General features: G+C 39.2%; 1 protein-coding gene across 11 annotated transcripts in view; it reads left to right on the top strand.

The window, feature by feature from the left end:
• Neo1 (neogenin 1) overlaps nucleotides 1-12,921 on the top strand; it is a 179,217-nt gene that overhangs the window by 105,636 nt on the left and 60,660 nt on the right. For 7 of the 11 annotated variants that reach the window (XM_060375138.1, XM_060375105.1, XM_060375089.1 and 4 more), the window contains exon 8: nucleotides 11,073-11,292. In XM_060375138.1, coding sequence (XP_060231121.1) covers nucleotides 11,073-11,292 — 220 coding nt within the window. The remainder of the gene's footprint in view (nucleotides 1-11,072; nucleotides 11,293-12,921) is intronic. The other 4 variants (XM_060375121.1, XM_060375114.1, XM_060375132.1 and 1 more) reach the window with 1 other exon arrangement.

Raw genomic sequence — 12,921 nt, 5'->3', positions numbered from 1 at the left:
GAGGTTTAAAGTTTGGAATGATTTCTAAAACTAATGCAGCTTGTCACTGGCTTAGGTGTCCCAAGGATACTTTTTCGTCTAATTAATTACTCATTTGTTTTCTTGCATCCTTCATGGAATATTTCCAGTGTTCCTCTTTTCTGCTCTTTTGAAAAGTAAAACTCTACCAGATTTGGATATAGGTTTTTCTCTTCTTTTGTTTCCACCAACCAGCCTCCCTCTCCCTCTCCCTGTCCTCCCCGTCTCTCTCTCCCTCCTTTCCCTCTCCCTACATGAATAAACAGTGTATGTAACTACCGTTCCTGAGTGTGTACTCTGAGAACTAAAGCCTAAGCTTGTTAAGTAAACTTGTCCTGCCGTGTCTATCTGTTGAAGCTGGCATGTGACTCCCACCTGTCCGAATCCCAGGAAAACATATGTACTAAAACCATATAATACTGTGGAGATACAGCTTCTGCCCAAACTCAGTTAAGTTCATGTTCTCATTATGACTTAAATTGTTTTGCTATGTTAAAATGCCTCCCTGTTGTCAGGATCAAACCTTGTTTGTCTTTCAAAGCCTGATTCTAAATGCCATTTTAGCTCTTGGCTTTCAGCAGAAAGGAAATACCTAGTGTTATTGAATGTTTATTTAACCTACTTTGTATATTATGCATGCCATGGTCATTTGATGTACGTAGCTCTTTTCTATTAGTCTGCAAAAAAAGGATTTGTGTCCACTGTATCACTTGTATGAAAGAGCTTTCCCAGCATTGTTTACTAGGGACCATTTTAATATCCGTGGTCAGTGAGCACACTATTTAGTATAATTTCTGACTTTTCTTTGTAAAAATACTCTAAGCAGTTCCTCCATCCGATTGTTGACTTGTTATTAATTGTATGGGTTTTATTTAAATCTGGTAAAGGATCTTGAATATATCTGTCTTAATCCTACCTTGGGGATTAACATTTATAAATATTGAAGACATGGCAAATGGTTTTAAAATTAGATAAGCTTTCTTTATTATACTGCTATCAATAAAGTTATTTGAATATACATGACAGTTTCAAGGATATTCAGGATATTTGGGAGTCATTTGCACGTTAGACATTTTGCTATTTCTCTTTCTAGAACTGAAATAATGCTGATTGTAATTGGGAAATGATTCCCAAGCTAAAAGTAGATGTCAAATCTATCATTGCTTCTGTCATACAAACCTTGAAAACATCTTTCAACTCTTGTTATTCATATTAGCTTTTCACAAGACAATTTGATGTATCTTTTAAAAAAATAATATATAACAAAAAGCATGTGCCATTTTAAGCCCTATTCTAAGCATAGTATCCTTGAAAATTATTAGTAAGACTTTTTTCTACCTGAAAATCAGATTTTTAGAATTAATAACATTTTCTTATATGAGCTTTGCTGAAAAAAAAATTTATTCCTGCCCTGACAGGTGTTTGTAAATTAGCTTGTGACAGTGTATGAAGGTGTTTCTCAGTCATCGTCATTACATAGCATTATTTCTTTGCTTTAATTTTTGGCTGGTCATATTTAAAACTTGGGAATAATGATAAATTACATCATAAGAAACATGTCATTCTTGTGCATCTCACTAGCAAGCTGTGACACTTGTTGGATACACCGAGAGACAATTGGAAGCACGGATCACAGCTTGAAGTCGTTAACTGCTGTTTATTTACAGTGGCCTCTTTATGTGACAGATTACTCTCAAGCACGTGTGTGTTCCGGCTCTCATTCCATTACTATTTCTATTTTTAATAAAGGGCTGTAACTAATAGCCTAGCACAGTTGTTTCCCTGACTGAATGTGAATGCTTTTCTCAAGCTTTTTCATCTATTAGAGTAGGTGTTTTATTGGATTCTACTTGGATTCTGTGTTTCTCAAAAGTTTGTTTGTTTTATTAATTGCTTTCTTTCAGCTGTTTGCTATGGGGGAAATGAACTGCTCTATCAGAATTGTAGAATAGGACCCAGCAGAGAAATTCTCAGGATGAGTACTCAACTCTGTGAACTTTCATGTACACATTTTTTGGTAATTTTAGAATGGCATTTCTGGCGATTTGATTGGTTTTCCAATGGCACTTATAAAAACAGCTTATCTCTATCCTGCTGGTAATGTGAAGACATTGTCTGATAGATACAGTCTAAAATGATAGGTTATCTTTTTAAGTTTTTGGTAGAATATGGTACCATATTTATGAACACGACAGCTCTTCTGGCGTTAAAGTGGTGGTGCTCTCTAGCTAAACCATCCTGCACTCATTGCCAAGAACCTGGCTGAGATTAAAAATGTTTCCTGTAACCATAGAAACTGGACTGCACAACAAGACCCTGTCATTGTTTTAACAGTGCATTCATCTCTCTGCTTCCTGACTGCAGCATAATGTGATCAATCTCCTGCTGCCACAGATAAACATTGATCTCTCTTACTGCCACAGTTCCTTGCTATGATGTGCCATGAGCCCAAATAAATCCTTTCTTCCTTAGTTGCTTTTGATAGGTGTTTTCTGTGTCGGGGTACCTGGTGTTTACCAGTATGCTTGTTTGCTCTTGTTAACCTTGATGGTGAGAATTAGATAGTATCTTCCATGCCATCTCCATTCTTATTCTTCCCGTAGTCACCTCTAAGCCCAGATCTCCTCTGGTTACCTGAGTATAAATGTTCTGGAGGCTGTTGACATCTCAGAGCTCCTTTGACAGGCTTCTGTGTGTTCCTCTCATACAAATCATCCCTGCTTCCAGATGAACTGACAGTTCCTCACGGTCAGTTTTGATTTGTGTGCCCCTTTGAAATACGTAGAATTTCCATTAAATTTACTTTCCTCATATCTGCCTTATTTCTTAATATAGTTTAATTTACTTAAAATACTTTCCTGTAATACAAAATCGAATTTATGGAGTCTTATTGGGAACAAGCAAAAGAAACCTAAGTACTACCATTTTGATTTCAGGCTCCATTTAATCATAAGGAGAAACTAAGTTCAAGGTCCCAGGCCCTACGGAAGCTGGGGACTTCCCAATAGCTGAACAGCTCCTATTGTAAGGAAACAATTGCCTTAATCCAGATATTTCAGGAACAACTTATAAGGAGACAGATGTCTGAGTCCAGAAATCAAACTAAGTTCATTTCCCAGGCCCAGGAACCTACTCCTATCTTGATTGATGGACACTCCCTTGTTCAACCCCCTTATGTCCAAAATATGATTAAATAATACTACAGCCTAACCCACTCTCCCTTGCTTTATGGTTTCATCCCTTAAATATTCTGTATAATGTCCCTTCAAGGTTGTAGTTCAGCTCTTTAATCTGTTCTGAAGTCCTGATTGATTAGTAGCAGCTTGATTACAATAAATTTTGTCACCTGCATTGACCTGGTATTTGAGTTATGTGGGATTTAAGTGGACACCATGACAGTTTATTATTTCAGAATAGTTCTTAAGCCAGGCATGGTTGCACATGCTTTTAATCCCAGCTCATGGAAAGCAGAGGTAAACAGATCTCTGAGTTCAAGGCTAGCCTCATCTACAGAGTGAGTTCCAGGACAGCCAGAGCTACACAGAGAAACCCTGTCTTGAAATTAAAAAAAAAAAAAAAAAGTAGCGTTCCCAGATATACACCTGGCTTACATTCTAATATCCAAACCCAAACAGGCTTTCAGAAGACTAACCTCCATTATATTTCATACTTTTAGATACATAAACCCTTGGTTCAGCATTTCCATTTCTAGGAATGAATACCAGAAATATTTATATATGTACATAAAAATACATGTATAAGATTTACAGAAGCATTGCTGGTAATAGCTGTGAATGAGTGAGCAATGAATGAGTTAATGAAAATACCTATGTAAACCTGGTGGTGGTAGCAGTGCATGCCTTTAATCCCAGCGCTAAGGAGACAGAGGCAGGTTGGGTCTCTGTGAGTTCAAGGACAACCTGATCAACAGAGTGGTTCCAGGACAGCCAAGGCTACACAGAGAAATACTGTCTCAAAAAAACAAAACAACAACAAAAAAATCAAACAGAAATCTATGTAAGGAATGATAAAAGTAATTCTGTGCTTGGAAGTACTTCGTAGCAATTGGGAATGTTGAAATTTGATTTTATACAGATATGGGAGCCTCTTCAAGCTATATGTATGCAAGCGTTTGCAAAGCAACATGTTTGGCATTATGTGATTATTTATGTGCGTAAATATAAAGATACCTGTGTTAATCAGCTTTTCATTGCTGTGATAAAATCCCTGGGATTAACTACTTGAAAGGAGAAAAATTTGTCTTTGCTCATTTTGCTCATTCTTAAGGAGTTTTAGTTGGTGGTCTCTGTTGCTTTGGGCTTTGCCCATTCTTGAAGAGTTTTAGTTGGTGGTCATTTATCTCTGTTGCTTTGGGCTTATGGTTGTGAAATATATCATAGGGAGAGTGTAGCAGAGCTTATTCACCTCATGGCTCCTGGGAAGCTGAGGAGGGGGAGGCAGGGAAAGGGCTTAAGGGAAGGAACAAAGGGGATCAAAGAAAATTTGGAAGATAAGAAGATACCATCTGTATTCTACTAGAAATACTTGTATGTAATGGAAAGTGAGAGATCCCTGCAGGTATCAGACAGGGAAGGAAACCACATGAAGAGATGAGAGTGAAAACCAGGTTGACATCATCTACCTGGATCAACTTCTGGGAGTCCATTGCCTGGTGTTCATTGTCAGCACATTTAAAACACAGTACAGTTGGGAAAAGGTTTCCACACAATAGTCAGTCCAATTCCAAGTGCACAACACTGTTTGAGGTGTAACTACATAGGAACTTCTGTACAAAGTACATTTAACCGTAAAGGTGGCTTTTATAGCTAAAAGGCCTAGAATCTAGTGTGGTCTGAACAATAGCATAGAGGTCAGCAGGCCATAAAGTACTTTGTAGCTGACCTTTGCTACTTTGTGGGTTCTTCTTTTCCTACCCTTTATTACTCCCCTACCCACAACTGGGTTCACCCCCAACACTAGGTAGGAGAGAAACAAGGATAGAAGGGAGAGAGGAATTAGGAAAATCTCTGAATCTAATTTCTTTCCTTTTGTTTCTTTGACCATGACTTCTAAGGAACCTAAGCCACCTTCCCTGAATGACCAACAACCCCTCTTTCGCCTCTCTCTGTCCTAGCGTTTATATAGCCTCTGAAAAGTTCCCAGAATGCCAAATGTCATAATCACAGAAATTACCTGCAGCTGGCAAAACCACGCATCTGCTAGAGCATGAGGCAAATCATGGTCAGCTGCTGCAGACAGTGCAAAGCAGCCCACATCCCTACACCTGGATTAACACAAAAGCATATTCTTATAATATTTCTTTTTTAAAGAAACAAAAATTTCAGAATTCTTACTGCATACTTCCCCCCCCCCTTTTGTTTTAAGTTGTTAATTGTGCTGTGTGTTTTGGGAAATTATAAACAGACATTTACAATGAAATGAGCACTTTTTGGGTCAGTAGCCAACTTTTTCAGGAAACCTGTTCAAGTCTATCATTATCCTTTTTGATGCTATCCACAGCTTTTCATTTCCTGTGGAAATAAGCACATCTGCATCCCCAATTCAGAACTTTGTCTAGTTTCCATTTTAATGTTAATACATCCTTATGGATAGGCTGATTGACTTCCAGGTTTGTTTGGCTTTGGTTCTGTTTTTTTTCTGTAGCCCAGTGTTTCTCAGTGGCTCTTGTTCTTTTCTTATTAACGTTTAAAAATGTAAAGTTAGCAGAAAACTATTGATTCTGTATCTGGGTTTTTGTTGTTTGTTTTGTTTTATAAGCTTTTTCTTTAAGGTACAATTAGATCTTTCTACAACTGTTTGTCCTGTAATTGGACAATTGGCACAGCCTGGGGTTGTTTTTGATGACCTATATCAATTCTTTCCCCAGGAGCAGCTACCATTTTACCCCTTGTTTCATTATGGGCTGTCTCTGGAATTGCAGGAATATTAATCTAAGTACCCCACTGTTGTAAAAGATGCCTTCCCCATAAATTTATGAGTATGTCAGCCACATAAGGTCTTATCTATTTGACCTTCTGGTCTTACACATTTAACCCATTGTACATTTTGTTTTACCTGAGATAACTTTCTAATTCTTAGACACTGGGTAAAAACCTTTTGAAGTAGCCACTTTGAATTCCAAGATTTTTTTGTGAAATGGTCTGCTTTTTACATCTGCTCCTGTATCCATCAAACCTTCTATTTCAGTGCCATTTACCTGAAATTTTAATTTTGGCCTCTGATCATTAACAACTGTTTTCCAGAACATGTTTACTAGTACTTTCAAACCCTCCTTTTCTTTCTGCTTGAGCAGCTTTACTTTTGATGGAGGGAAACAGTACCAGCTGAGCAGTCCCATCACCTGTGTTAAATTGCATCTCTCCTTTTACATAGCCATAATTTTAATTTCTCCTTTGAAATGTTCATCTATAATTCCTGTATGCACAATGATTCCTTGGGAAGTCAGTCCACCCCTTCCCAATATCATCCCTACTGTCCCTAAGGGCAAAGGACCATAAACTCCAGTAGTTATTTTATAACATTGAGTTTTGGAGCTAGAGTAAGATGTTTATCTGTGGTCAAGTCTAGAGAATCACTGCAGTAGTGTGCATTAAATCTGCAATACTGCTGGGTTTTGTGGTGCACACCTTTAATCCCAGCACTCAGAAGGCAGAGGCAGGCAGATCTCTATGAGTTTTGAGGCTAGCCTGGTCTACAAAGCAAGTCCAGGACAGCCAGGGCTATTGCACAGAGAAACCCTGACTTGAAAAAAAAAATCTATCTGCAATACTTAGTTGAGGGTTTTCAGCCTGCTTGTTGTTTTCTGGCTGACAACAGGATTGTAAGTTTTGCTGCGGAGTTGGAGTCAGGCCCCTAAGGTCGTTTCCCAATGGTAAGAAATTACCTTGGATATCTCTTTTTGGATCTGCATTTCTGAGCCCAGTGGTGGCCTTTGCAGTATCGCATACACACCTCAGGAAGCCTAGACGTTCTTTCTGTTTGAGATTTAGGGAAACCATTGTCTTTAGAAACAGGTTGTTCACTTTTCCAGTGCAAAGTACCATATTTCTGGCAGTTAACGCATTGGGAATTTTGAGATATGAGGCTTTTAGTTTGATCACCGTCTACGAATGACCCTATTTCATGAAATTGAAGCACCAGGCATTTTGGTATCAGAGACCTCTAGTTATAACTTGACCTATGATACTAGCATGGTACATATGAGAACCAATATCAGTCATTTCCCTTATTCATTCCTACATGGGCACTGCCTGTGCCTTTAATGGTCTAATAACACTTTACCTTCGGTTCTCACATTGCTCAAATGCCAAGGTCTCCATCAACACCTGCTTTGCATCAGGGTCTGATATGGCTTTGTTTACTATTGAGACTGGTCTTTGTTTAAAAAAATTTTTTTGAAGGCTTCTCCAGACCCTTCTGTAATCTTTTTCCCAGGCTTCTGAACTTTGTCCTCCGCTCTTAAAGCCTCTAAACAACGTTGTTCTATAGTCACCTCATTTAATTGGATCTGCTCTTGTATATCAGAGTACCACCTTACAAACTGGTCTTTTGCTATATTCATTCTCCTTGCTCTGTTTCTCTGTTCAATGATTTGGGCTTCTTTGCTCAACCATGTTAACAATTGGAACTTTGGACCTGCCTCTAGTACAGCTGTTACCAACCCCTTCTAGTCTTGGGGAATAATTCTATTTTGAGTAGCCCAGTTATTTAGCACTTGTTTCACATAAAGTGAGTACATTCCATAGGAAATCATGTCCTCTTAAAAACCACCTTAGATCTGTCATTTCTATAGGATGCCATTCTGTCTCATCAAAACCCTGTTCCACACCATTAGCAGCCATGTGCTGTACAACTGTTAGGTAGGAAAGCTGATGGTAATCTCGTAACCCCGGGATGCCCCTCCTCTAATCCTGGTGATCCAAAGCAGTCCCATATCCCCACACCTGGTATTAAAACAGAAACACATTCCTAGAATATTTGTTTTTTCTTTAAAAATTCCAAAATTCTCACTATAATACATGTGACATCTTCCCTAAGGATGAGTAATGGTCTAGGAAGGGAAGAGTCTGGGATAAACATTTTGAGACATTTGGGTGAGGTCTGCCTTCATAGAAAGCAAAAATGTCACCAGTTCATTAACAGCCTCCACTCTTAGCTTTCTGGATGGAATACAGGTATTTGATTTTCTCTCTCATTGAGGAGACACACCTTCGTGATTAATAGTCCTGGTTCCTGTAATACTTTTCTGGACTACAAGGCCCTCGTGCTCTCTACAGGAAAGGAAATGTTGGTTATTCAAGTTATTTTTATAATTGGCTTACTGCGTTTTGTTTCATTTTGTTTTGTTTTGTATTAAAAAAGTATGAAATGGACTACTTATCAGGGTTGAGCAACCAGAGCAGTTTTCAGAGGCTCTTTTCAGTAGGCTCTCTGTAGTACCGGACCTTGGCTAGTGTTTAATCTAGGTACCAGGAACTGACTTCTCTGAGGAAAGAGATTTCATCATTAATACTTAGAAGTGTTACATTAGCAAACAAAATAGGATTTTTCTTCTGTAGAATTGTCAGAGGTGTTTAGCACTAGGGCCATGTTGCCCCATCCCCCTCTCTTCTTTCTTTCTGGTCTACTTACCTGACATCTCACACATAGGACACAGTGTGAACCTGCCTCTGTTGACACGCATGCATCATGTAGAGCTCGCCCAAGCCAAGGTGATGTCACCATGAACACCCCTGGGACTTACCAATATAATCGAGGTCTCTGCTTGAGGAAAGAAAGAACCTTTTCCAAGACACCCTCTTGAAGGAACTTGGAAATCAAAACACAAGACAAAACCCACATGTGCCTACTCACAGCTCACTTCACTCATTTAAATAGGTGTCAGGTTAGAACACGTGGATCTTCTTAACCAAGGCAACGTGCGCAGCACAGAATTTAATGATTTCCACCTTGAGAAACGGCTTCAGGTATGTATAATGTTAGCCAGGTGAAGCTGTCAACCCCAGACTGTCTGGTGTCTGTTGCTCTAGCGGTTGGAACGGAGAAAACAGAGACGCTCAAAGGCTCGTTCTTGTACAGTGAGCTAGAAGAGTCACAACAGCATGAAAGAGAGGTTCCGTCGTACAGCAGTGCCTCCCGGGCTGAGGTGCTAGCTTGGATCAGCCTGTGGCGGACTGTGAGCCAAGGGCTACGGTTTTCAGGCTTACGCTGTCGGAAGTTTTGGTGCAGAATGAGTGGGCAGATCTTTGATTCTCGGGAGTAAATTCTAATGGCAGAAGGGGAACAAAACAGCATAATTTTAAAAAATATTTTAATTGTGTATATATGGCCTCAGGGTCTGCGCTTTTACTTAGTCTTTGGGCTGTGATAGCTGATTAACATTTGTAAAACTTTGGAGTAGTTTTTAGACATTTCAGTTTTGTGGACTTTAGATAAGGTTGATTTCAAGCTTAAGTGTTTTAAGCAACAGAAATGACCTAGAACTCTGTGAGCATTGCTATTTCACATTATGAGTATGTGTCTCGGTGAAGTTTGTACTTAGGGCTGAAGAAAACCTTTAGAATCTTAAATTTTAATAGACTAACTCTTCCATGGAGGTAGACACAAAAAGGAGAGAGCAAGAAAGAAGAAGTAATTTGCCCAAAGTGACACAATTGGCATATCCAGATTGGAAATCAAGTTTTCATTGTCTTGTTGGCTAAATCAGAGGCCTTTTAAAATAAAAGTCAAAGTTAGATTTACTGCTCCACCACTTGCTGTGACCCAGGACACATGATTTTAGGTCCTTTAAGTGACACCATCTTTAAGATTGAGACACTGTGGTAGCACAGACTACAGAATTGTAATGATTTAGTAGTCCACATAATGAGGCAGAGTTCCATGTGAAAAGTGCTCAGATACTTCTAAGAGACTGTTGCCCTGTTGTCCTATGACTTAATTCAAAACTAAGTATGAGGTAAGAGTGCTTCCCTAGCCTACTGGGGAGGCCCTGGGTTCAAGCCCCACCAAATGATGGGTGTGGAAGAAATGCAGTCTGCAAATTACTTCCTTGATACCTGTTTTCTGCGAGCTTCCCCAGGAAGTTTGTAGGAACTTTTTTCTTTTTTTAATGTGAGACCCTTTTAGGGGTGTAGGGATGTATGAGATTAAACTCTTTTTGTCTCTAAAAGGAAAAATCAGGTTGAGTACAAGGAGTAAGATTTCTAGAATCAGAACTACCTAACAGATTAGGCCATGAACAGGTTGTGGCGGCTGCTCAGTGCTGCGCTGCTGCCTCTCACCCCAGTGCATGTCCAGAGTGTTTGCATTTACGTTGTGGTGAACATCCTGGCGGGGGTCCTAAGTTACCTAGATTGCTTTTGTGGTTTTGGAAATTTGGGTTCAGGTTTTTATAGTGTTATAGTTAAACAAATTGGCATGATGACAAATGAAGTATAATTTGTCAAGATGAGGAAAGTTGTCACTTCCCTTGGCATTGCCCATATGGAAAACCAGACCTTAATAGTAGAGTTGAAAGTGCTGCTGAAAAGCAAGCCTACAGACCCCCTCCAGCCCCAGACTTTCCCTGGAGGTTCTTTGTTGGATAGAGTGAGGATTAGCTATACTTTAATCATTATAGATAGTTTTTTTTAATATTTTGGTATAGTGGAAAATGCGTAGGTCCATCAAACTATGAGAGTTATGCAAAGTTTGACAAATGTTGCATGCTGACTTCACTCTTGAGAAAATTACCTGGCCACTGTAAGATGTGTTATTCTTGTAAGATGTGTTTTCTGTCACCTCCCTGTTCTTACCCACAACCCTTATCAAATCAGAAAATCTGCTTGATCTACAGTGATATGTCTTGAATATCTCCATTAGTTTGCAGTAGTTACCCCAGGCCTGCATGTTAGCCTTCAGTTTAATGGCCTTTTTTATGTTCATTCATTTTATTTTATTTCCCATCGTGGTTTTGTTTATTTCTTTTTTTTTCTGTTCTCTTTAAAACCGTCGTGGTTTGCCCTTCATATTCCCCAATGTTTGCACATGACAAGATGTTGCCATCCCAACATTACCTCCCACTTCACTGACCAGTGCCACTACTGACCATCTAGCACCAGCCACAACGGGACCACTGCCTTCAGCTCCTCGGGACGTCGTGGCCTCCCTGGTCTCTACTCGCTTCATCAAATTGACATGGCGCACACCTGCATCAGATCCTCATGGGGACAATCTCACCTATTCTGTGTTCTACACCAAGGAAGGGATTGCTAGGTGAGTGCTGTATATTTGGAGCCAGTGGGCAGCATCTTCTTACTTCCCTGCCTCATCCTGCTTACCCTCATTATTGTGCAGGATTTATGCGAATTTTCAATCCAGAAAATAAAATCATTGGAGTTTGTCTTTTCTGATGTTATTTAGATCATTATATACACTCCAAGCACATTGAAACCCTAGTCTTTTTTTCCTTGCCTTTATGAGATAATTGGTGAAAGCAGATAAAGCTGTTTAGGTTGAAGCATTCAGATGCAGCACAGGGACTGTGCCTAGTATGTTTTGTTTACTGATTGTAGTTTAGGGACTCAAACCAAATCAAACCAATGTGCATGCTAGGAAAACGTTGCCACTGACACTCATAAGATTGATTCAGCACAGAGTGTAGAGATTAAAGTAGGTTTAATTTATTAATCAAATGAATTTAATACTGTATCTTCAGGGTCTTTTTGATGTCACCAGAGGACTCAAGAGTAATTTCCCTAAGACTGCACTGTTGGTAAATTGCCTGTTATGTCCTCCCATCTCAAGAGCTCATACTGTTTATAGGAGGATGTATAGGATCTCCAGACCATTTTATCCCACAGCCTGGCCTTATTTGTCTGTGTACCCTAATTTTCCTTCTCAGTAAACTCATTTTCTAGTGAAGCCAGTCTAAAAACTAATACTGACAATTAGTTATAATGAGATTAACTTAAGGTTGTTCAGTTATTTCACATGGATTTATATTGTTTTCCCCCCAAATTAGGAACTCTGTGAAAGGTCTGTGTCACCTGCTAACTGTTGTATATCTCTCATTGTGCTCAGCTAGGGCCCTAACATGTCAAGTACCAATTATTTTTCTGCTAGTGTTCCTGTAACTGCTATATATGTACAGTATTTATGGCCAGACCATCAAGCTGGCCAGGTGCAGGACCTCATGATTTTACCTTATCACATGTCTCAGTAACATAATTTTATCATGATAGATTGGATTACGAATCAGATGATTACTGAAAACAAGTTGGTTGAGATTTTGCAAAGTCCTGTACATAAAAAGATGGTACAGTGTTTCTAGTCTACTGAACATGAAAGACATTAAATAAAACAACAGAGGAAGTTAAGAGAGTGGTAAGTGCTAAAAACAAAAAAACTGAAAAATAAAACAGCAAAAAAATAAGAAAACAACAAAACCTCCCCAAAACAAAACTCACACCCGCAGAGTGGAAGGGTGCAGTAGCAGCACACGGACCTTAACGAGTTACAGTGTCAGTGGCAAAATAACCTACAGGTCACTCTAATGTCCTAGTTGTAGATGTCATGTAAGTTCAGAGAAGAAGGGATCTAGTCATTCTTATGCATAATTAACACTCTCTACAACAGGACCTTGGCCTTATTAATCCATCTGCCTTAAATATATTTCCCAAACAAATACTTATGTTTGGCTTCTTATCTGTCATGCTCCAATTACACCCCTCAGGCCTCCCCTAAATGCCCACATACAAGTTGCTGTTCACTTTTACTCTGTATTCGAGCCATTTTATCCCAGTGCCATTTGTTAAATTTTTAGATTTTACAAATCTTATGATGGCATCCAGAAGAGGGCTAGGTGAGACCTTTTACAGTAACAATCGCACAACATGATAGTTC

This window comes from Meriones unguiculatus, chromosome 1, assembly GCF_030254825.1.
Source record: "Meriones unguiculatus strain TT.TT164.6M chromosome 1, Bangor_MerUng_6.1, whole genome shotgun sequence".
In the NCBI taxonomy this organism is placed as follows: Eukaryota; Metazoa; Chordata; class Mammalia; order Rodentia; family Muridae; genus Meriones; species Meriones unguiculatus.
Note: the sequence above shows the minus strand (reverse complement) of the source record. Positions and strands in the feature narration are given on the sequence as shown.